At 41.3% G+C, this 23,730-nt stretch overlaps 1 protein-coding gene across 4 annotated transcripts in view; it reads left to right on the forward strand.

Annotated features, from left to right (window-relative positions):
- The window catches only part of FLNA (filamin A), a 178,321-nt gene extending 155,069 nt beyond the window's left edge, over positions 1 to 23,252 (forward strand). For 2 of the 4 annotated variants that reach the window (XM_089673530.1, XM_089673531.1), the window contains 18 exons: positions 419 to 666; positions 1,459 to 1,548; positions 3,252 to 3,354; positions 3,437 to 3,577; positions 4,686 to 4,814; positions 4,891 to 5,064; positions 5,788 to 5,949; positions 7,270 to 7,473; positions 8,506 to 8,658; positions 9,033 to 9,155; positions 10,886 to 11,152; positions 12,075 to 12,212; positions 12,435 to 12,550; positions 14,516 to 14,648; positions 17,012 to 17,188; positions 17,787 to 18,005; positions 18,614 to 18,817; positions 22,142 to 23,252. In XM_089673530.1, coding sequence (XP_089529656.1) covers positions 419 to 666; positions 1,459 to 1,548; positions 3,252 to 3,354; positions 3,437 to 3,577; positions 4,686 to 4,814; positions 4,891 to 5,064; positions 5,788 to 5,949; positions 7,270 to 7,473; positions 8,506 to 8,658; positions 9,033 to 9,155; positions 10,886 to 11,152; positions 12,075 to 12,212; positions 12,435 to 12,550; positions 14,516 to 14,648; positions 17,012 to 17,188; positions 17,787 to 18,005; positions 18,614 to 18,817; positions 22,142 to 22,329 — 2,969 coding nt within the window. In that variant the 3' untranslated portion in view covers positions 22,330 to 23,252. The remainder of the gene's footprint in view (positions 1 to 418; positions 667 to 1,458; positions 1,549 to 3,251; positions 3,355 to 3,436; positions 3,578 to 4,685; positions 4,815 to 4,890; positions 5,065 to 5,787; positions 5,950 to 7,269; positions 7,474 to 8,505; positions 8,659 to 9,032; positions 9,156 to 10,885; positions 11,153 to 12,074; positions 12,213 to 12,434; positions 12,551 to 14,515; positions 14,649 to 17,011; positions 17,189 to 17,786; positions 18,006 to 18,613; positions 18,818 to 22,141) is intronic. The other 2 variants (XM_089673532.1, XM_089673533.1) reach the window with 1 other exon arrangement.
- Positions 23,253 to 23,730: the final 478 nt, after the last annotated feature.

Genomic DNA, 23,730 nt, shown 5'->3' on the forward strand with positions numbered 1-23,730 from the left:
GACTGACAAATTTCCTTAAGTGCTAAAATGTGCATAGGTCTGTCTTAGTCTTTACCGTGTTCTGCTGATGAGCTGTTTTGAGTACATTCTGTGGCCAATTCATACATAAATACCCAAAGCTTGTATTTGTTAGGGTTTCTTGGATGTTGACCTACAAATATGTGCAGAGCTTAAAAATACTTCTATTGGCCTAGACTTTCCTAGGTTTATTCATTGATGAGGACTTCTTGATGAACCTCTTGCTAGATGTGATTCGCATAAATATTTCCTGAGAACTGAACCTCCATGAGAACAGAGGGGTAACTGGTTGTGAATGCTGATGGGTTTGGTTTCTGCATGATTTTACAAATGCGGTTTTCTACAACCTGACTTGGATTCCTCTTGCCCCACCCTTTTCCTTTATCTTGGTTCTACTTAGGTGCTGGCATTGGACCCACAATCCAAATTGGAGAGGAGACTGTCATTACAGTTGATGCCAAGGCAGCTGGCAAGGGTAAAGTGACATGTACAGTGTGCACACCAGACGGCACTGAAGTAGATGTGGATGTAGTAGAAAATGAAGATGGAACCTTTGACATTTTCTACACTGCTCCCCAGCCTGGCAAATACGTGATCTGTGTGCGCTTTGGAGGGGAACACATCCCGAACAGCCCTTTCCAAGTTACGGTAAGTGTGCAGTATGCAATGACACTTCAGTAATGTATGAGTAGTTCTGTTCACGAAAACTTTTGGACATGGTGTAAATGGTTCATGTGGCCAACTTCCCCATAAGGTCTTGTATTGGTGTCTTTCCTAAAGATACCTGTATCAGTAGCGTCGCTTCAAATGCAAACAAAATGCAGAGGCTATATAATCAAGATCAGATCATGGTTTCTGGCTTAGTCAGGACTTTCAGGTTTAAAATTTACTTGAGTCTTGCTTGGTGTACTTTTTTTTTTTTTTTAAAAGGCCGGTTTTCAATCCATCTATAGCTTGCATAAGAGGCTTATAACGCCATCAGTTTGTTGCCATCTGTCCTGTTGGGGAGATTAACCTTCACTTCCTGTCCATTGCCAAAATGGGTGAGGAAACACCTACAAATAAGGTAATCGCTCGGGGGGCCCCGGGTCACAAAAATTGGTGTCCCCATTGGAAGATTTTTCTTTCACTTTTGATGATCATGGTAAACAGGACAAACGGGGTGAATCTCTAACGGGCACAGATGGGTACTAATGGGTGTTTAAATCCACTTTTTATCCAAAACTAAAATAAGGTGTTGCCATTAGTATTTCTTAATGTTTGACAGTTTTTTTTTTTTTTTTTTCCTTCTCCAGTGCTCTTAGGCTTGCAAGTGTTAACAGTTCTAGGCATGTCTCAACTAAAATGAAGTTTTCCTAAACTGTACCATAGGTCTTGCTCTCCAGGTTGTACAATGACTATGACTATAACTAACATGTACTCTACACCTCCCCAACGCAGGCTTTGGACGGCGAGCAAATGATGCCTCAGCAGATGGTTCAGCAGCAGTTACCCCCAACTTACGCATACCCGGGCATGCAGCAACCCTGGGTACCCATCCTTTAACAGTAACTGTATCATTTATGGAGATAAAAAAAAAAAAATTTTGGAGCACTTGGAGGTGGAAGAAATTGTGGAATTTGGCACTCATACACACTAGCTACTCTCTGCTGTGCTCATCTTCTTATTTGGCGTATTGAGCACTCCATCCAAACTTAGTTGTTATAGCGTGCAACCTTATGTGAAGGCTCCTCCCCATTTTCTCCATTGTGATTTTTGTTTGAACTTTCCCTTGCTGCTCTCCATATTCGGTACAGATTTTCCATTGATACTAAAAGGCTGAGACACAATTAAGCACAGGAGGTAGGCAAAAGAAAATCAGAATGGAGTGAAATTACCCAAGTTTCTGATTCTAAACTTTGTTTTGGATGGAGCGCTTAAATTTTTGGGGCAGTTTAAAAGTCTGTTCACAAATTAATGCCACCCAAAGGGTTCATTGGAATAGTACAGAACTAATTTGTTTTCTCTACCAGGACAGCTGCTAAAATGTATGTTTGCACTGGTATTTGTGGCTTTTTTGCATGTGCCATCATTGCTCAAACTACACTTGAGATGCCTTGTGCATACATTGCAGATACCCTGTACAATCTTCCAGACAACTCTGCATGGGAACTATGCATCCATGTGAGTGAAAGACTTGGCTGTTCAGTTTTTATAGTCCTAATGTGTCTTCATGATGGGATGGTTGCCTGCCACCCAAATGGAGCTACTTTGGATGTATGTGAGACCTCACTGCCCTATTTGTATGGCTGGTAAATTAGTGGGTTAGTTCAGTGGTGATGCTTTCTCTTCAGCTATGCTTCTGCTGTGGCAAACACCAGACAAATTCCAGAGTTTCATTCCTTGCTCCTAATGTTCCAGAGATGGCCTTTCCGTCAGTCTCTGCTGGCCTTTAAATTTTGGGAAGGGGGGTGGTATGTTGCTGGGATCATACTTCTGTCCGCTCTATATATTCCAGATGTCCTCCATATCTTCACATCCTTTTTCTTACTACAAACATCTCCTTCCAATTAAGTCCTCCCGTCTGTCAGATTTCCAGCCAGCCATTTTGTGTGGGTGGCTGGAAGGCATTTACCTCTTTATTACTTTGTTCGTTTCATCAATTTTCCATGTGTTCAGTGATGTCTAATGGTCTCTTGCAGAATTCATATTTCCAGGTTTGCCAAGTTCTTTTGGATAAACTAACTGCAAAGACTTCCGTAAAGTTATGTTTTACATCAGTTTCTGACCAAACTTTGTTGCTGGTTTTTAGCCAGACTTTTTTGTTGACTAGAGTTTTTTTTCTTTTCCAAAAACTCTTGATTGACCCAGGGTTCAGCTGATCCAGTGAGTGTTCATTGTAGGCCTGGGTGAAGTGTGAAGCTGTCAGCAGCAGCAGCTGTGCCCTTCAGCTTCAAGGCTTGTTGACCCACTAGAATTGACCAGTTATGGTGGCATTGCATAGAAATTTGGTTTAGTCATGTGTGCTAGTCAGATTTGGCAATTGCTTTGTGTCCTTCCACTGCTAGTTTAAGGACAGCCTTAGACTTCACGTGCAGGTAAAAGGGAACTGGTTGCTTATGTAGATTAGGTTTGGTGAGTAAACCAGCATCAGAGTTCGGTTTTCTTTGTCTCCATGACAGCTTGATGTTCTCAATCTTCTATGTCCTGTCTGAATTTTTCAGAGTTCTCCTGAACTGTCTTTTTCTTTTTAGGCTACAGACCGCCCTGTTATGGGAGTGAATGGACTGGATGTTGCAGGGTTAAGGCCTTTTGATCTGGTTATTCCCTTTACCATTAAGAAAGGAGAGATCACAGGTACAAGTATTTGCCACTAATGTGCTTCACTTACATGTTGCTCATTATACAGATATTTGATGCTGCTTGTGCTTCAATGTAGGGGAAGTCCGCATGCCCTCTGGGAAGGTGGCAAAGCCTGATATCACTGACAACAAAGATGGAACTGTCACTGTAAGATATGCTCCTACTGAAGCTGGCCTTCATGAGATGGACATAAAGTATGATGGCATTCACATCCCAGGTAGGTTCTAAATGCAGGCAACTGATTATCTGATTGCTTTGGCTACTATCTGCAACCTACCATGACATGTCTGCTGAGTTTACAAGCCATTAAGCCTGGAGGAGGGGACTAGAAATAGAGCTGCCCAACCTGACCAGATTTCTCACACTTTCTAATCCTAGCCAGAAAAGCTTTAGATGCAGTTAATGCCTGGCACACAGTGACTAAGGTGGAGTTTCTCATAGCCACCTTGGTTTGTAATGTTTAAGGTATACATCTTTTGACTTGGCAAATGGTCATATTGGGTACAGATTTCAATCACTCTAGCCACCTGCAAGTTCTTTGTGGGGTTATTTACTAAAACTGCAGCGCACAAGATCTGGTTCGACTCTGTATTGAAACCAGTTTCCTGGTTTTATTGTCATAACATTGAATTACAAGCTGGCTACCATGAACAGCTGCACCAGATGGAGTGGCTAAGTTTTAGTAAATTTACCCAATTGTGTGACTAAACTCAAGCATTTGAACTAGTGGGCTGCCTTTTTTCCTAATTAGAACTATGGTCAAAAATAGAAACTTACTAGAATGCATAATCCATGGCTAAACATGACACAATTTTAGTCCTCATGGACAGCAATGTTTATATTGTACCTTGGATGCTAGCAGAAGCATCTAATGCTCTTCTTCCAAAAGGCAGGCAGTAGTTCTCTATCCAAATCATGTCAACAAAAGCATTGTTCAAATTAGGACAACAGCACAGTTTTTTTGACAGTGGGTAAGGCTAGAACTGTAACTAGCATTAACTACCAGTCCCTTGGCTGTCAAATTCTGGTCATGCCTATTCCCCACCCACAAGGTAATCCAGCAAACATGGCTGTATGAATGTGTAAAACTGAATCATGGTAGATGTGGTTCAGGCAGCAGCTCAGTGAGATCTTGGAAATAGTATGCTAGTGCAGCCTACCTTCCTCCCAATATCTCAGGACTGTTGCGGCCGCAAGAAAAGCGAATGGGTTACATTTTTGTTTCTACAAAAGTAAATCGTTTTATGTAAATTATGAATTAGGAACTTTAATGACCTTTACTGGCATGTATACAGTTGGAAACCTGCCTGTTATTTTAATTCCAGGAAGCCCATTGCAGTTTTATGTAGATTATGTCAACAGTGGCCATGTCACTGCCTATGGACCAGGATTGATTCATGGCACCGTGAATAAACCAGCTGTATTTACAGTGAATACTAAGGATGCTGGTGAAGGTGAGTTGGTGCATGGTTGAACGAAGAACCAAATTTTAACATTGTTCTGTATTAACCTGACCAATTTGTCATTTAGGTGGTCTGTCACTGGCCATCGAGGGTCCTTCTAAAGCTGATATCAGCTGTCAAGATAACCAAGATGGAACATGTACAGTCTCCTATCTTCCTGTCCTTCCAGGAGACTACAACATAATTGTCAAGTACAACAACAAGCATATCCCTGGCAGTCCATTTGTTGCTAAAATCACAGGTGAGCTTCTCCTAGAATGGTTGTCCTGGAGAAAGGGTGTTCTGTGAACCATCTATTCAGAACGGCTAAAGTACAGAATTTAACAGCAGAAGAGTAAGGAAGTTTTAAACTAAAGCTGAGCAGGAATTAAAAAAAAAAGTTCCATTCTATAAAGGTGTAAACCCAACTTGGTGACTTTTTAGCCAGTATGGTGACAAAGCGGGAGTACAGATGGGAGACCAGGACAGTGTTGTAACTCTCTAACAGGAGATGGTAGGAATACCAGATATTTTAATAAAGGCAGCCTAATTTAAGTGAAAATTAGTTTAACATGTTAAAGCTAGTAGATTTTGGTGACAAAGCTTGGAATTTTTTTAATGCATTTTAATATCCAGTTATGCACTGGTCACACTTGTCAGGTGTAAGGGTGTTATTTAAGGGAGCAAATGGCAACAGAGTATTCTGAAGATGAAGCAGACCTGAAGATGGTAAGGAAAAGTTAGGGACATATTGCCAATAAAGTAAAACCTGGATAGATTAGAATAAAATGGCATGCAATGGATACAAACTAGAATGGTTAAAATGAGAAGTGAAGCCATCCCAGGGATGGCTCAGGTGGCACTAGAAGTAGTTACAATTTGTAGACATTGACAAAGCAAAAGAGCATTTTATAATGTATGTATATACTTTCAAATGCTTAGCATGTTCTATATTATGATGGATTAATATATGTATGATTCTCAGGTGATGACACCATGCGCATGTCCCAGCTAAAGGTTGGGTCTGCTGCTGATATTCCTCTGAACATCACAGAAACTGATCTGAGCCAGCTAACAGCCACCGTCACTTCTCCCTCTGGAAGAGAAGAGCCTTGTCTACTCAAGAGACTACGCAATGGTCATATAGGTGAGACCTACATTTTGTTGATATTAAAGACTTGCACGCATCTGAGTTGATGCATTAAAGAAATCTAAAGGTTTTTAAACTTCTGTATTTTTTTTTTTTTGCTCGCATATTGAGGCCACTAAGATTTACGAATTGCACAATTAAGTGACCAGGCGTTGCCTCAATCTCAATGCAAGTCTACAAGTCTTAACCGTCCATTTAAAGGCTTGACCCATTTAGAATAAAATCCCTCTGGTTCCTCATTAGTTGCTGCTCTTATTTTTGGTCTGATATAGTCCTCCTATAGAAATGTATTTACATTCAGTGTTATGCTGCACTACACATTTTACCCTACCTCCTAAATTTTGAAAAGCCAGTATAAAGGTAAAGGAGTGGTGGGGAAATAAAATATAAAGCAAAAGTTAACTCATAACTCTTAGACCCTGTTGACATCTGGCAATTAGTCAGAACCGTGGTGATTCTTCTGCACGTGATCCCAATTCGCCAGTGTGAATTGGGCTTTAACTTCGGAGGAGACACCTTTTTATTCAAAGTATCAAGCACATGACACACTTTATTCATGACTTGCTGCAAAATGATCTGAATATTTACCAACCCCCCCAGTAGCCATCCAGCCGGAATTCCAACTGTCCTGGGGGAAAATATTAAACCCTTCCTCTTTTGCCCATCTGTATTCCAAACACCTACAAAATGGGTCACAGCAAGTGAATGCAAAAGGCACTTTTTTTTTTTTTTTTTTTAAAGCACATATTTGCACTGTTGCCTCCTCCCCTGATTTGAAACTGATGGAAATGCAGTAGAGTACATGTAATAAAACAAAGGTGTGCTCACCAGAATCTGTTCTATATGGACTCCAGGAAATGCATTTGGGCAGGAATGGTTGAGTCCTTGAAGCTCTGTACTTCGTATCCTGGGAAATATTCAAACTAACTTCAAAACCTTAGAACAAATGCATCCTGGATTATACAGATCATAAAATGTATTGGCAAATAGTAATAAAAATCACTTACAAACAGCATGCAACACCAAATAACATCTGCTTGAGGTCTTTTACTCCTGTAACGTGCTGACTGAGTAGAAGACTAATGGGGATGAGACCTCCTGAAAATGACTGCTGCAAGTGGCTTTCTAGGCTGCTGACTGGCACGGTGAAAAGCAGGTTGCTTAAGAAAACCGAAATGGCTAGCTTCAAGGTGATTTCCTGATCAGCACCCTTCTTAAACTTGTTTTGGTCTCCGCCATTTCAGAGTTTATGTAAAAAATCTAGTATTGTACTGGTGATGGATTTGCTATAATTGAACATATTTTCTTCTCCTGCAGGTATTTCATTTGTGCCCAAGGAGACTGGAGAGCACATAGTCAGCATTAAGAAGAATGGGCAGCATATCCCCAATAGTCCCATCACTGTGATGATCAGCCAGTCAGAGATTGGTGATGCCAGTCGAGTGGTGGTCTCAGGCCAGGGTCTGAAAGAAGGGCGGACATTTGAACCATCAGAGTTCATCATTGACACTAGAGAAGCAGGTGAGGGCAGTCTTGGCACTTCAGTTTCTAATTCCGTACTTTGATTACAATCCTGTAAGAGTTATATGTGAAAAGCAATACGGTTTCAAAATGAATGGGATCTGCTAAAAATAAACCTTTTGCATGTATCCCTTGCAAGGTTTTAGCAGCTAATATGCAGTCTAGGACCTGACATCTTTGAAGGAAACTTGTACTGAAAGGCATCATGCCTAGCTGTCATTCTGACCTGTTTACTGGACTAGCCACTGGTCTGGTACAGTTTGCAGATTCATTCTGGCTTTACTTACAACATACTTGGTTCATGTCAGTAACTCAGATATTGCTGTCAAAATAAAAAATTTAATTTGAAAGGAAGTCTTTCTGCCATTCAGTAGCCGTCTAAAAGTTAATGCTTGTGCCAGCTCTCAGAATATTGGATGTAAGCCAATTGAAGGGAAGTAAGCACTCCATTTTGGTAAATCAGAGTATCCCTTAAAAAAAAACTTATTGATTTTAATTTTATATATATATATATATATATATATATATATGTGGAGGCCAGAAGCAAATGTGAATGACTGTTCTAAAATAGCATACGTTACCGATGTAATGCTGCTTTGTATCAAAGGAAGACACAAGACCCAAAGTACTAGACAGTTATACAAGGAAAATGGAGCAGAGATACTTTGCCCCAGATCTGCGGAGGTAGATTTGGCATCAGAATAGATCTTGTATGTATATAAATATGAGCACACAGAAAAAAACAGTGATGTGCAAAACAAACTTTTTGTGGTCTTTGAATTATACAGGGGTTTGTCCCCAAAAACACCTAGAGGACCATACTTGTATCAAACACCTGTTGAGCAATACAAGCATTGAATGTTTTTTTTTTTTTTTTTTTATATTGGAGTTGTAGGTGTAGTAACAAAAACAGCATCTGACAGAATGCAGAGGCTGCCTGCTTAGGAGCCATTGCTGATGTGTTATGATAGCTGGTATTAGTTTCTGAGAATGCTAAAAGTTCTGATTTGCAAGAATTTATTTCTGTTGCAGGCTATGGTGGCCTCAGTCTGTCTATTGAAGGGCCCAGCAAAGTTGATATTAACACTGAGGATCTGGAAGATGGCACCTGCAAAGTTTCATACTGCCCAACAGAGCCTGGAAATTACATCATCAATATAAAGTTTGCTGATCAGCATGTGCCAGGTATTTTTGTCTTAACATTGAGGCATACTTTAGATAAAATACTTGTAACAAACAAAATGGTTCAAAATGCACAATATAGATTTTTCTTTGATTTTCTATTCTGTGTAAGACTAAGCTTAAATGGATGCAACGGAAAAGGAAAACCTGGGGGGAGAGTAGTCATCCTAGACAGCGGTAGGGGGATATTTGATAGTGAGGTGATATTCCCTGTCAGCCATCTTTGTTGCGCTGTAAAGATGGCAGTCTTTCTGCAGATCAGACATGGCCTGGAGAGTGAGCTTTTCAAAGCCTCTGGTCAGACTGAATTTTTTTTGTGACGTTGCAGGTCATTGTGTTAGACTGGCTCTTGCAGTATTGTGTTCTTTGTTTTGCAGGTAGCCCATTCTCTGTCAAAGTGACAGGTGAAGGAAGGATGAAAGAGAGCATCACCCGCAGGAGAACGGCACCATCTGTCGCCAACATTGGCAGTCAGTGTGACCTCAGTCTAAAAATACCTGGTAAGAGATGATGGCACAAAATCAAAGCTTTTATGTGCCAGGAACAGTCTTTATATTCAAATGCATGGAAAGTGAGTGACTTTAAAGGAGAACTAGTCTTTTCCCTTTTTTTTTTTTTTTTTTTTTTTTTTTTTTTTTTAACAGTTTAGGTTTTACATTCTTCTATGTGTATGCAATAGTCTTTGTAGATTAGGGCAGTTTTTCTTTTTCTCTGAGTATTAGTAGTAAATATTGCTAGCTGGAGGGCATACTGTAGCCTAGACAGAGCTGAAGAACAGCAGTTTAATCATGGCAAGATGTACTTTTTCACTTAAGATTTGGTGATGCTGACACATTTGCTAGTCAAAATATCTACCAAATTCCGTCACACTTTTAGGGCACAGTGACAGTCTGCTGATTGCCCAGGCAGAAAGGTATATGCACTCTTTGGCGTCTCCTTTCTGCAGTGTCAAAGCTTACCCACTTGGATGAGTATGACCGGATTCCTCTCCCCATATGAAAGTATCGACCTTACATTTGACTGCTCAGGCTTGGATGTCATGTGCATCTCCATACTTAGATGTTTCAGTTTACAGGTGCTCTGAAAAAGTGAGACTAAAGTGCGTACTCTACACTTGGCTGCTCAAGCACTGTAGCTTTGGGAGGTCACATGATGCCCAGATGCCACAATAGGGCGCTGGGGTTCTGACAGACCAGGATTGAGTAGGAGTTGGGAGGGGACAGTAGAACACACTACGCGATTTAGAAATGTTTTCCATAGCAGTCAATAGCCTGTAATCCTCACCTGAACCTGAAGGCACTGCTCCTACATCGTACATGACTTTTTCAAACCACATTGAATCTGCACCACAGTGCACTGGACATGTGAACGGTTGCCATAGGAAGCAATGTTTTTCCTGTGTTGTGTTTTATGTGGATTGGATATGGTTCAAATGATGTCCAATCCGCATATGTGAACCAGCACTAAACCTTCAGCAGTGTGGTTTTGTGCAATGGATACTTTCCATCCATTGTATAGTATCAGGAAGAAGTATTCTGCTCCTAGACCACCCCCTTGTCACTAATGCAGTCCAGAAATCAGGAGCAGCATTTAGGGTATATCTGTCTCCTGAAAAGCTGAATCTATAGGAAGTGCATGTGTCTTGGCACTGTCCCATGCGAGTGTTTAGCGGATTCTATTCTGAAAATGTATTTTTTTTTTTTTCTTTGAACTGTGCTAGTTCCCTGTTAGAAGGGCAAACTTGGTGGACTTAAAGTATAGGTCCACTTTGGTCAGCTGTTAGAATAAACAGAGTGTAAAGTGCAGCCAGTATATTGCAACCAATCTGATCCTACTCGGCTTAACCGTAAAATAAGGTACTAAGTCTGGGGTGTCTGGGTGTAATTCTGCCCATGAGTGGAACAGCATGAATTATGGTTTCCAGATTGAGTAGACTTTTGTATGTATATATAAAATGCTGTTAGTACAGAGACTGGGAAAAGTATTCAAAGATGCAGCTTCATTTTTAGTTCCCACGTTGACTTCCCATTCCTGTGTCCTTTTTTTTTTTTTTTATGCAAGAACCCATGGAAGAGTAAAGGGAACATGATGGGAGTAGAAATAACCATGGCTGCAAGCGATTGTGACTTTGCTTTCAGTCTGTAGGCTAGGGCAGAGGAGTATTTTTTATATATAATCAGAAAAGCTGCATGGAGAACCATTAAACCTTAACATTTTTTTTTCCTTTCAGAAATCAGCATCCATGACATGACCGCACAGGTCACTAGTCCATCTGGCAAGATTCACGATGCAGAAATCATGGAGGGCGAGAACAACACCTACTGCATCAGATTTGTTCCAAAGGAGATGGGAGTTCACTCAGTCAGTGTAAAGTACAAGGGCCAGCATGTGCCAGGCAGTCCCTTCCAGTTCACTGTGGGGCCTCTGGGTGAAGGAGGAGCACACAAAGTGAGAGCTGGTGGGCCTGGATTGGAGAGAGCTGAGGTTGGAACCCCAGGTACGTGACATGTCTAGTATGATTTGTGTATAAACAAAAACTAGATATGGAAATGTCAAATGTGCTTCGTGACCAATGTAATTTTAGTGCATTTTTGAATAGCTGTTAATAGCCGGCACAGGCAATTCATAACTGCTTATTCTTACCAAAACTGGTTGATCATACTCTGAACCACTCATTTTTATTAGGATTCAGCATTTGGAGAAGATCAGTAAATTCCAACTGGCTGTTGTGGTTTGCTTCACCAAGTCAAAGTGAAATTTAGTTGCAGAAGTCTACTTCAATGCTTTTACTTTAAAGACTTGCAAATGCTGCCAACTCATCAAACAGTCTAGCTTTTTTAAAATGCCAAGCATGGACACCTAAATTTGTGGGTTTATTTCTACGTTAAATGGTTTCCATAAACTGCATTCAAGGCCTGCCTTGGGTGATGTATTACTAGTGTGCTTATGCTTGCTCTGAAACGAAACTGTCAAGCCATCAGATGGCTTGTGTCATAGGACCATGGCCATTGCAAGTCAGAGGCTAAAGCAGGCCATAGATGACACTATTTTGCTGGCAACCTTGGGCTCCTTTGGCTGTAAGGGACAAAAGGGTTTTAGTTGCGCCTTAAATGTAAGTTCAAAAAACTGGGTTCACTCTGTGCATTCGGTCTACACAATCCTTCAGCTGAGCAATGTAAACTGGTATCAAAATAGCCTTTTCTGTTTCACATGATAAACCCTTGAAATTGCCTTCTAATCCTTATATAGCCGTCCTTGCCATAGGAGGAAAGTGGTGTCCTGGAGTAGAGAAAATTTTGATCTTCTATTAAGTGGTTAGCGTAAAGACTAGTCGGATTTGATTGAATGTTTTTTGTCTAAATGTGTATTGGTAGTCCATTTAGTCACTTGTGTGTTTTTTTTTTTGTTTTTTTTTGCAGCGGAGTTCAGTATTTGGACACGAGAAGCTGGTGCTGGAGGTCTGTCCATTGCCGTGGAAGGACCCAGCAAAGCTGAAATTGCCTTTGAAGACAGAAAAGATGGATCTTGTGGAGTGTCCTATATTGTGCAGGAGCCAGGTATTTAATACAGATAAATGTGCATTATGATTTTTTTTTTCTTTTCTTTTTAGAAAAGTAATAGCTGGCTGCATATGGTAACTTGGAAAAAATCATGTATGAATTTTTAGTTATGTGCAGGGCAAGGGACACCCATAAGTTACTCAATTTCATCTATATTGTTTATGCCTTGGACCCAGCTTGGCGAATACCTTACTCAATGCACTTTTTTTTGTTTTCTAGGAGATTATGAAGTTTCTGTCAAGTTTAATGATGAACACATCCCAGACAGCCCATTTGTGGTTCCAGTAGGCTCAACTTCAGATGACGCTCGCCGACTCACTGTTTCTAGTCTTCAGGTGAGGCACTGGGAAAAACCTCAGCCCTTAATGATTGGGCAGAGAAATTGCCTCCTGAGCAGCTGTCGTATTGATACCCTAAATTTTTTTTTTTTTTTTCCTGCTGTTGGCTTACAGTTCAGGGATTTTGTTGAAGGTCTTGAAGTGGTGGGCAAACATGTCTGCCCAAAGACTGCTTCAGTAGGTGCGCTGCAAGGAGTCCTATTCCTATAAATGGTCAGCATTGGTTCTACTATGTAGTGACATAGGGGTTCATCCCTTCTATAGGATCCTTGGGCTGCTGATTCTGTAGCTTTGAAGGACTATCTTAAAGCATATGGATTAAATGACTCAATCTAATTGAGGTATTGATGTACAGGAACAAGCTTGACTGCATGCACCTGCACCGTGGAGTTTGCACCTTCCGACCAAAAGACTTAATCCTTATGTAGGCTGCTACAAGCAGTTGCCCCAGAATACATAAACATTTGTAAAAGCAGAAAACCAATAAGAATGCAACTGAGTAAAAGCTGATGGTTTCTGCTGCTATCTAGAGAAATGGTAGTTAAACATTTGTTTCTCGTTTTGACTAAATTGAGTTTAGAAGAGTAGTCTTTCAACTTGAGGTAGGCCATTTGTGCTACTGTCGACAGTAGCCTGAAGTTGAGTTGGATAGAGAAGGTGCTAAGTGATATTTTTAGAACCCAATGGGTGTCATCGGCAGCTTTTCCCCAACAGCCAATACAGAATGCAGGTGATTTTAGACAAGAGCATCGGCTACACACAGCCATTTGCTCTTCTGTGGACGTTAATGAGGTGGGGGCTTTAAATTGCTGAACAGTCCACATTTTGTAATGGTAAATTTCCAAATTCCCTGTAGAACCTCCCGGAATACAAAAAATTGGATCTTTGTGGACTGTGAAAATGCAGGCTTCATGACTGTTAATCTGATCCTTTCACCAGTCCTTGGTAAGCCACTATCCAGTATCTGCTTATTTGAACTCTTCACTAGCTGCATGGTATACTGGCTAAGTGACTTGCCAATTGTGATGAGGATAATACCCAGGAGCTTGGAGCTTTAAAGGTCAGTGGTGGCAGCTCCCATATTTCTATCCTGATGGGGTTTTTTTAATGTACGTTTAACTCCTCCCCAGCTGACTCAGGAGGCTCTCCATGTGTTTTTCTCGTGTCTTTCTTAAAGGCTTCAAACAGGCCCTGACTTCACTGCTGTACCCTGTCCTATGTTTAAAGGGGGAGAGGATCGAGGATCTGAACCATGACTGTGGCTTATTGTGACGAAGCACTAAACTTGGGCAATCTTTTGTCCTGCTTTTCCACTCTTCTCTTCATGCTTGCAACTGCAGCCCATCGCTTCATAAACCACACTGGTAACATGGTTGACTGAACAATACCAAATCAACTTCTCAGAATCTGGTCCTTATAAAATGTGCCAATTTGCTTAGATTAACTCTAGTAGTGGTGATATTCGTTTTGGTCTCAAACCTTGATCAGATTGGTTTGCCAAGCAAGATTATGTGCAGACCTTAAAGGTGCTCCTGCCGAAGTGTAGTGTATTGTTGCTTTTCAGTTGACCTTCCCAACAAGGAGCAGACTTCTGTTTTGATGGGAATGTCCTGTTATACTTTGCCTCATACTGACATATATGATCACTAAACTGACCACCTACCTCAGTGTCTGATCCATTGTTTTAAAGTACAGTAAATTGGCTGGTGTGGAACTGCAATCCTAGTTCAGTCAAACTATGTAGTCTCAAACCATTTAAACCATGAGCTTCTAAAAGTCTTGATACTTTCCTTGCATAAACAGTATGCCACGGTCAGGTTCTCCTGAAACAACGTCCTTTCCCTTTTTAAACCAGGCTGGGCCACGTGAGTATCAAGCCTGTGGATGTTTTGCCAATCTGTCTTGCTAAACTTTAATCTGCATTGCTGTTTGTTTTCTCTAAACCTTTTAATGTGCTTTTAGGAGTCAGGGTTAAAGGTCAACCAGCCAGCCTCTTTTGCAGTAAGTCTTAATGGTGCCAAAGGAGTTCTAGATGCCAAAGTTCACAGTCCCTCTGGGGCTTTGGAGGAATGCTGGGTGACGGAAATTGATGAAGGTGAGCCTATATGGGTGCATTAATATAGGTAGTACTAAGGCTTTTTGTAAAATTTAACTCATCCAGAACTAGACATGATCAGGTTTTGTTCCACTTTATGCCAAGTGGTAACATTATTTCAAGACCGGATTTAAAAAAAAAAAAAGAGCGGAAGTATGTAACTATAGAAGTGAAATTCACCTCTACTCCTCCCAGTGAAACTGCTAGTAGGGACAAAGACATTTAGTCTTGTGAAAATACAGTAAGTCTTTGAAAGAGGCTTATGTCTGTTTCTACAGGCAGTTTTAGTATTGTGAAAGTTGTCCATTTAGACTGACTTTGGACCATTTTTAACCACATGCCACCCAGCCACTGTAGAAATATGGCGGCGCGGCTGGGCAAAAGCACGTTTTAAAACGTGTGTTTTTTAAAACTGGTAGGCGCGCACGAGGTGCGCTGGTGCCGCGCCTGTCCCGCTGATCACAGCCGCGGATGTCGGCTGCCGGGTCACAGCCAGTCGTTACCGGCTATGTCCCGGCGATCGGCGGCAATCGCTGACAGACTACAGCTGCAGTAGCTGTGCTTTCTGTCAGTTCCCTGACAGCTCCAGGACGCGCTGATCAGGACAGAAGATGTCAGTGACCCCAAGTCAGTACCTCCCAATGTCAGAATGTCCGCCTCAGTCCTGCCATAAGTTGCCGATCGCCGCCATAAGTCGCTGATCGCCGCCATTATTAGTATAAAAAAAAACTAAAAATCCCAGTATCTTTCCCGCCATTTGTAAACGCTATAACTTTCACTTAAACCAATTAATTTACACGTATGGGGGTTTTTTATTTTTTTTTTTTTTTTAGGAAAGACATGTTGCAGAATGCATTTTGGCAGAAATTTTTATGACCAAGTTTGATTTTTAAATTTTTTTTTATATTTTTTTTTTTACTGGACATGTTTTATAGCAAGTCCAAAGTGTTTTTTTTTTTTTTTGGTTTTTTTTTTTTCCTCAAAATTGTCCTTTTTTTTTTTTTTTTTTTTTTTTTTTTTTATAGCGCAAAAAAATAACCGCACAGGCGATCAAATACCACCAAAAGAAAGCTCAATTTGTGGGAAAAGATGTAAATTTCATTTATGCACAGTTTTGCATGACCGCGCAATTGTCCGTTAAACTAGTGCAGCGCTGTATAGCAAAAAATGGCTTAAATTGCAGTATCTATACCATAGTTTGTAGACGCTATAACTTTCACACAAAGCAATCAATATACACTTATTGGGATTTTTTTTTTTTTTTTTTACCAGAAACATGGAGCAGAATACATTTTGGCCTAAATTTATAACCAACTTTGAGTTTACTATATATTTTTTATAGCTGAAAGTAAATATCGTTTTTATTCAAAATTTTTGGCCTTTTTTTGTTTATAGCGTGAAAAATAAAAAGCGCACAGGTGATCAAATTACACCGAAAGAAAGCTCTATTTGTGTGAAAAAAAGGACGTAAATTTCGTTTGGGTGCAGCATTGCATGACCGCGCAATTATCAGTTGAATTAGTGCAGCGCAGAGTACCAAAAAGAGGCCTGGTCATTAAGGGGGGTAAAGCCTCTGGAGGTCAAGTTAACCACTGTCCAGGCACAAGTTCAACCCCCCCCCCCCCTTGCCTGGACATTGTATTTATTGCGGCCACTGATTGAGTTCTCCAACCTGTTCCTTTTTTTGAAGTCTTAACCACCTATTTGTGGGAGAACTAACTTTAAATTCGCTGGTTCCTTCTGGACTGGCTACATTTCAGTCAGTGTATTGCTAGCTTTATACAGGAAAGGGCCATAAAGTGGTTGGCATGTCTGTATTATGCATAATTTAGTCAGGGGTTCTTAATGTCTGTTAAAACCCCCAGTTGATTGCCAAATATGTCCTCATATTCCCTTCACCATGTGGTTGAAACACTCTAATCTTCATCACTAATACTTTAAAAGTAAAACCAAGTTATTGCTGTCTTAACATTGTACTGGTAACTTCAGAGACAAAATGGCAAATCACAAAAGCCATTTACAGCTACTGAGGAGATTTTTGCGGTTTCTGTGCAATTAAAACAAGCTGTTATTGACAACTTGTATCCAACCACCCAACAAATCAACTGCCAATACCTGGAATCAGGGAAGCATCTGAGTGTGGATTCATGAACGTCCTGGCAGTGTGTGTTTTTGAAAAAACAAATTTGGAAGTATAGTTCCATACTCATGATTTTGTCCCATATTTTCCCTTCCCTTGCACAGTTCCTTATTTCACAGAAATTTATCTTTTAATGGTTGTATGTTAGTCTGCTAATCTGTCACTACTGTGGCTGCCTTTACAATATGGTCTCACAGGGTCCCCCTGTTTTGTATATTCTCAGATAAATATGCTGTACGCTTTATTCCTCGTGAGAATGGTCTCTACCTTGTCGATGTCAAGTTCAATGGCTCTCACATCCCTGGCAGCCCCTTCAAAATCCGTGTGGGAGATCCTGGCCAGGCTGGTGATCCAGGAATGGTGTCTGCTTATGGTCCAGGATTAGAAGGTGGCACTACTGGTAAGGCAACTGGAACCAAGCAAGTCTTTTGACCCTAAATACACCTTATGGCTGAGATACTTTGTAAATTAGGCAGTTTATGCAAATATTTAAATTGGGTTCTCATACTGTAGAATATGCAATTGGGGAATCTTGTCCTCTGGCGCATGGTGGCCGTGCTGGTAAACACCCATTCCTTTTTCAATAGTTTGAGGATAAGGTTGAAGTAGCAAGAAGAGTCTTGGATGTATCTTGGTTTCTAAGAAATGATGGGGGGAGTGGACACCTGCATACATTCTGAATTCTTTCTAGACAGAGTTGGGCTTACAGCCATGGACCACAGATAATTGGAACCAGATGTATAAATTGGCACACGGGAATCTGGAGAAAAGTGAGGCAGCCATCCATAGTAACAAATCTGGTTTATCTTCATTGAGGCAGATTCTTTCTTGCCCCAGTAGAAGGAACTACTCTTTGGGTGTGCTACAATGTGGTAGCTCATAACGGTTTGTTTTTTTTTTCTCCTTTCAATGCATGGATTAATCATGAAATGTTGTTGGGTATAATCTGTCTGACTTGGCCTCACTTTTGTAACGTTTTTTTGTAATTTTTCTCCTAGGAAATGCAGCAGAGTTTATTGTTAATACCACAAATGCAGGTGCTGGAGCCTTGACTGTTACAATTGATGGTCCTTCTAAGGTCAAAATGGATTGCCAGGAGTGTGCAGAGGGCTATAAGGTCACATATACACCAATGGCTCCTGGAAGCTACCTGATCTCTATAAAGTATGGTGGTCCTTATCACATTGCAGGAAGCCCATTCAAAGCAAAGGTTACTGGTAAGTTTATAGTAATCCATTTCTTCATTTTAATTGTCAGCACATTAAAGTGATTCTAAAAACTAAACTTTTTTTTTTTTTTTTAACCTTGATGCACTCCCTACATTAACGTAAAAATGTTAGTAATGGTATTGCCTCTCACCTCTAAATGGCTATCAGTCGTTAATTGATCCAGCATTGTTCCAGTCTGTAGCGGCTCTCCCTGGCTTTGAGGCAGAGGGATCCATTGGCTCCTGCTGCTGCCAAACTTCTTCCTATGGGGATGCACCGAAGAGGAGCCTAGAGTGCTAGTGGGGGACTCCAGAAGAGGTTTGGGGCTGCTCTGCCATGTACAGAGAAGAAAATATAATCCGTTTAAAAAGCCTTTTACAGCCACTCTAAGGGACAATTGTGCTTTTTTTTTTTTTTTTTTTTTTTTTTTACAATCTTAAAGGGCATTCTCAGTGGTGTGTGGATTATTGGTAATGGGTATAGTTCTTTGCAAACATGAGCATTGTTTATTGGACTCTGGTCCTGGACAATTTTTAGTTTCAGTACATCTGAGCTGTCATGTATTTGTGGTGTGTACAGTGCTAAAGGTATAACCTGTTGTATCTGGTTCCTCTTAGGGCCTCGCTTGGTAGCAAGCCACAGTCTTCACGAGTCCTCTTCAGTGTTTGTAGACTCTGTCACAAAATCAGAGGCAGTTACTCAACAAGGAGCCTTGCCTAGAGTATCATCAGATGCAAGCAAAGTAGTCGCAAAAGGTCTTGGTCTGAACAAAGCCTTTGTTGGCCAGAAGAACTCCTTCACAGTAGACTGCAGCAAAGCTGGTAAGTTGGTTCAGCAGACACCTAAAAGCCAAATGCAGTGAACTAACTGGAAAATGTAATTCTAAACTTGGCAATACTAAGGCCAAGGCTTATGATAGAGGTGTTATGCGAGGTTCTACAAATTTGAGAAATGGGAAGGGGCTAGTTATGCATGTCACGTTTATGCTTAACATTTCCACATGTGCTGTTCTGTTTTACTGCTCCCAGTAAATGCAACCCAACTGGAAGTTCCCTCCTCTCTTCTGTGATGCCAGAAACCAAAAGTGACGAGGATGTCACCACTTCTGGTTTTGGTTTGTTTAAAAGCTGTTACCAGCCTGTACAGCATCTGATCAAACCGAACTTGGCTTTATCAGATGCTTAGGAGGCCAGAGATGATAGGAATCAGACCTCTCAAAGGACCTGTTGCAGTTCATGCTATAAAAGCATGTTCCTCCCTTGTGTTGATCAAAAAGGACAGCAAAAAAATTAGGAACCCACATGTACCGTATTTTCCGGCTTTTTAACCCATGAAAATCTTCTGAAAAGTCGGGTCGTCTCATATGCCGGTATATGACGGTGTCGGGGCTGCACTTTTTTGGGGGGCGGCATGGTGCCGCGGCCCCCCCCTTTCCAACGGAGGAGACATTAAGTACAGGGGTGGGCAGGGGGCTGCTGTTTCTTACGTGGCTCCGGTCCTGGTCCCACGACTATCTGGTCCAGGAAGCGCAGCTGCTCCTTCATTCTGTTCGGCCGCTCGATGGCAGCTCGGCTCCGCCTCCGGTGATTGGGCGCCAGAACTGTAGCTCAGGAAAGGCACACAGACGGCCAATCACCGGCGAGGAGGCGGAGCCGAGCCGCCCCGTGAAATTCGAGTGAGTGGCTGGTAAGTGTGCAGCAGCACCATGCTGGAACACTATTGGCACTATTCCTCCCCCCATTGACACAAACGATAAGGCACTATTCCTCCTCCCCACTGACACCAATGATGGGGCACTATTCCTCCTCCCCACTGACACCAATGATGGGGCACTATTCCTCCTCCCCACTGACACCAATGATGGGGCACTATTCCTCCTCCCCACTGACACCAATGATGGGGCACTATTCCTCCCCCCCACTGACACCAATGATGGGGCACTATTCCTCCCCCCACTGACACCAATGATGGTGCCCCATTAGTGTCAGTGTGTGAGGAATAGCGACCCATCATTGGAATACCATATCATACTGAAATCAAATCTGATGTTTTTTAATTTTTATTTGGTGTACATTGGAAGAGGGGTAGTCTTATACGGCGAGTATAGCTCAAACCCTAGATTTTAACCGGAAAAGTAGGGGGTCGTCTTATACGCTGGAAAATACGGTATATGCAAACAGCACCCGCACCACACTTGTCAGGTATTGCTGCAACAGAGTGAGCAGTAATTCTAGTGCTAGACTTTGCAACTCTAAATTTTCCATAGGCAGCAATTAAACTGTAAAGGCTTTTAATGTACCATAGTTTAATGATTTTCCACAGGCGTGTGCAATTTTAAATTGTGACATGCTTGGTATTGGTTTACTCAGCATAACATCTTATATTTTATAAAAAATTGGGAACGGTTTATGTTCCCCAAAATGTATTGGTGTATTTTTCCAAAATTTGTATTTGGAATACTGCAGCTCAAAATACAAAAAAAATTTGTATTAACCACTTGCCCTCCAGAGGATTTCCCCCCCTTCCTGACCAAGCAATTTTTTGCATTATGGCAATGTTACTTTAACTGACAATTGTGGGGTCATGCAATGCTACACCCAAATTTACTCAAACGCTTTGTTTTGGTGGCATTTGATCGCCTGTGCGTGCGGGGTTTTTTTTGTGCTATTAAACCAACAATTTTGAGCAAAAAAGTGACCTTTTGCTATTAAACATATCCAGTAAACAATTTAAAACAAATTTGTCATAAATTGAGGCTAAAATGTATTTCGCTACATGTCTTACAAAAAAATTAACTTTCACGTAAAAAAAATTCATTTACACGCATTGAGATTTTTTTTTTTCTAATAGCAGCAATCAGCGACTTATAGCAGAACTGTGGTGGGCATTCTGACACACGGGGGCAACTGACTTTGCTTTTTATTAGCACTGATCACAGTATTGATGTGAATGGGGATAGTAACACAAAGACACTGTACTAATGGCACTGGGCAGGAAGGGGTTAACATCTGGGGCAATCAAAGGGTTGTGTGCTGTTTTGCTGTGTGCTTCACTGTAAGCACACTGCTATGCATGGCTCTGCTATTCAAAGCCATGCAAAGCAGTGTGCAGGAGCTGACAAGGTAGAGAACTGTATTGTTTACACAGTTCTCTGTTGGTAATCCTCCTCGTTCACTGGGTGTCGGCGCATAATTGCCGGCCAGAACCCAGTGATGGACAGCCGAGGCCGCAGATAGCGGCACAGGTAGGGCACTCGCACGTGCCCCCTACTCAGAAATGCAAAATTTGTGTTTGATTTTTGCACACCTGTGCTGCCCTGTAGCAGTATTGCGGGAAGCCGTTAAAACACAAATTTTAATCTCGAAGGCCTCTGCTCTAGAGAAGATATAGATAAAATGTGTGTTCTAACTAACCACAACCGGGCCAAATCTGACAATCTGATATCAGCTTTTTTTGCTAGAAAATTACTTGGAACCCCCAAACATTTTATGCAGAGGCCTTGGAGAATAAAATGGCTTTTGCAGTTTGTCATACAATATTTGCAGTGCTTTATAAAACAAATTCATGATAAAATGCACTTATATTTTAGTGCCCATAACCACAATACCTTGCGTAAAACCTAAAAAATCACGCTGAGTGAATAGTTACAAAGCGTGACATTTTAGGTAACCAAACTGGTAACATGTAAAGGCTTCCAAAGCACCAGCTATGGATATTTTACAGGTCTAGTGCTAAAATCATTCCACTGCCTGTGTGTGATCAAGTGGTTATAGCTGCTCAGATTAATTTTACTTTGTAGGAAATGCAGTGATGACCGGTATCACTCTTCCTGTTCAAGGATGTACAGGTATGTCCTAAGGCTGAGAAGGGGGTAAATTTCTAGGGAAAAATAAGATTTTTAAATGTAGAAGAGTGTCAGAATTGGCCTGGAGGGGTCAATTAGTAAAACGTATCTGTAGAAACCGTTTGGTGCGTTTAGGTTTTGTTCTATTTCCATGCGTCTCCACTTTTTAATCCTTTAAGTCACTGTGGATAAGGTGGTCCACAGAACAGCAAAGCAATTTATCAGCAGTGGCAGCCTGTTTTTTCTAATTTTCTGGTAAATATTTTTGGTTTTAATTCTGCTAATTTCTCCTCCCATTCAGGTAACAATATGCTGCTTGTTGGAGTCCATGGACCAAAAACCCCATGTGAAGAGATTGTGGTTAAACATCTTGGAAACCGGTTGTACAATATTACGTACCTCCTGAAGGACAAGGGAGATTACATCCTGGTGGTCAAATGGGGAGATGAGCACATTCCAGGAAGCCCATACCACGTGTCTGTGCCTTAATCCACCACCCAACGTTATCCCCTCATCCTGATTCCAAACCCCCCTTACCCCTGTGTGCGTGTTCGATGTACAGCTGCCCTACTTGCAACCTCCCCTTCACAGGGTTTCAGAGGTCAGCTCGGGTTTGGGGTCTTGCTTAGCTGGTTCAGAGTTTATGCAATGGCCATATTAACCCCCCCCTGTGGCACTGAAGGGGCAAAGTGTGAATGGGTGCATTAGGTCATATTGTGAGGGTAGAGGAATGGTCAGTCATGCTGGACAGCAGCTTTATAGTGAACCTGGCACTTTTTTTAAGGAAAAAAATCTAGTCCTCTTGAAGATAGCTGCTAACAGTTGAGGGCCATCCCCTGCCCTCAAAGGGCTGCTTTCTACAGTATACCATATGCTCCCGTGTGCTACAGTGCCCCCTTGTAATTGTTTACATGTTCTGCCTTACCTTTAAACTGTTGTAAGGGATTTCTTAGATGGCAATAAGGGTTTAATGGGAGAGCAGGAGACCCCATGAAGCATCCAGATTACTACTTTTAAAACTCCTCCCAAAGTCCATTGCTAGTATTTTTATATATATTTTTCTAAATCCTGTGGAGTGCTCTAGTGTTTCAGAAGTACCAGCATTGCATTCCAGTAGATGAAAGCTTTATAAGCAACCACTACCTTTAGACTGCAGATCACTAAAATGTTGTGCTGGTCCTATTTTTGTCCCTCATCCTTCCTGTTGATCTGTCTGTTTTAATGTTGTCCTGAGATGCTTCATTGGGTTGCTGGCTGGTTCACCTACCAAAGGCCATTCCAATTGGTTTGCTAACCAAATCTTGACTTTTTTTCTAAAAATAAAGAATATTTTTTTGTTTTTTTTTGTTTTGTGCACGACTACAGTACTTTGCTCTTAATGGTTAACAATAAAGTTCGGCTTTTAATCCTCATTTTGTGGTCTTTTTATTTTGCATAGTCAAACTCAATTTTTTTTTTTCCCCACATTGGAATAAACAGATGTTTCAGGCTTTGCTGTGTTACACAATGGCTGGCTGGGGTTTACTACTACTTACAGTGCAAGTCACTCAGTAGAGGTGTACAACCCATGTGGCTTTTAAAGGATAAGTTCACGTTTAGGAACATGTTATGCCCGTCTTTAGGGTTGAACGGGTAGTATGTTCCCTTAGCCGCAGCCGCCACCCCCTCCTTTCTCTGACAAATAGTACAGGGAGACTTCTCCCGGTAATGTCAAATTTGAGAACCATGGTGCTCCGCCCACACAGCCGCATCATTCCTTTTCAGACTTTCATGAATGAACTGCAAATCCTGACAGCCTTATTGGCTGATGGCTTGTGGTTTTCAATGAACTACCACAATGCTGTGGAGTGCCGTGTTAGTTCATTGAAGCTTCCTGTCAATATATCTGCT

Source organism: Staurois parvus, unplaced genomic scaffold (assembly GCF_062004578.1).
Source record: "Staurois parvus isolate SC_StPar_1 unplaced genomic scaffold, SC_StPar_1.0 ptg000140l, whole genome shotgun sequence".
Taxonomy (NCBI): Eukaryota; Metazoa; Chordata; class Amphibia; order Anura; family Ranidae; genus Staurois; species Staurois parvus.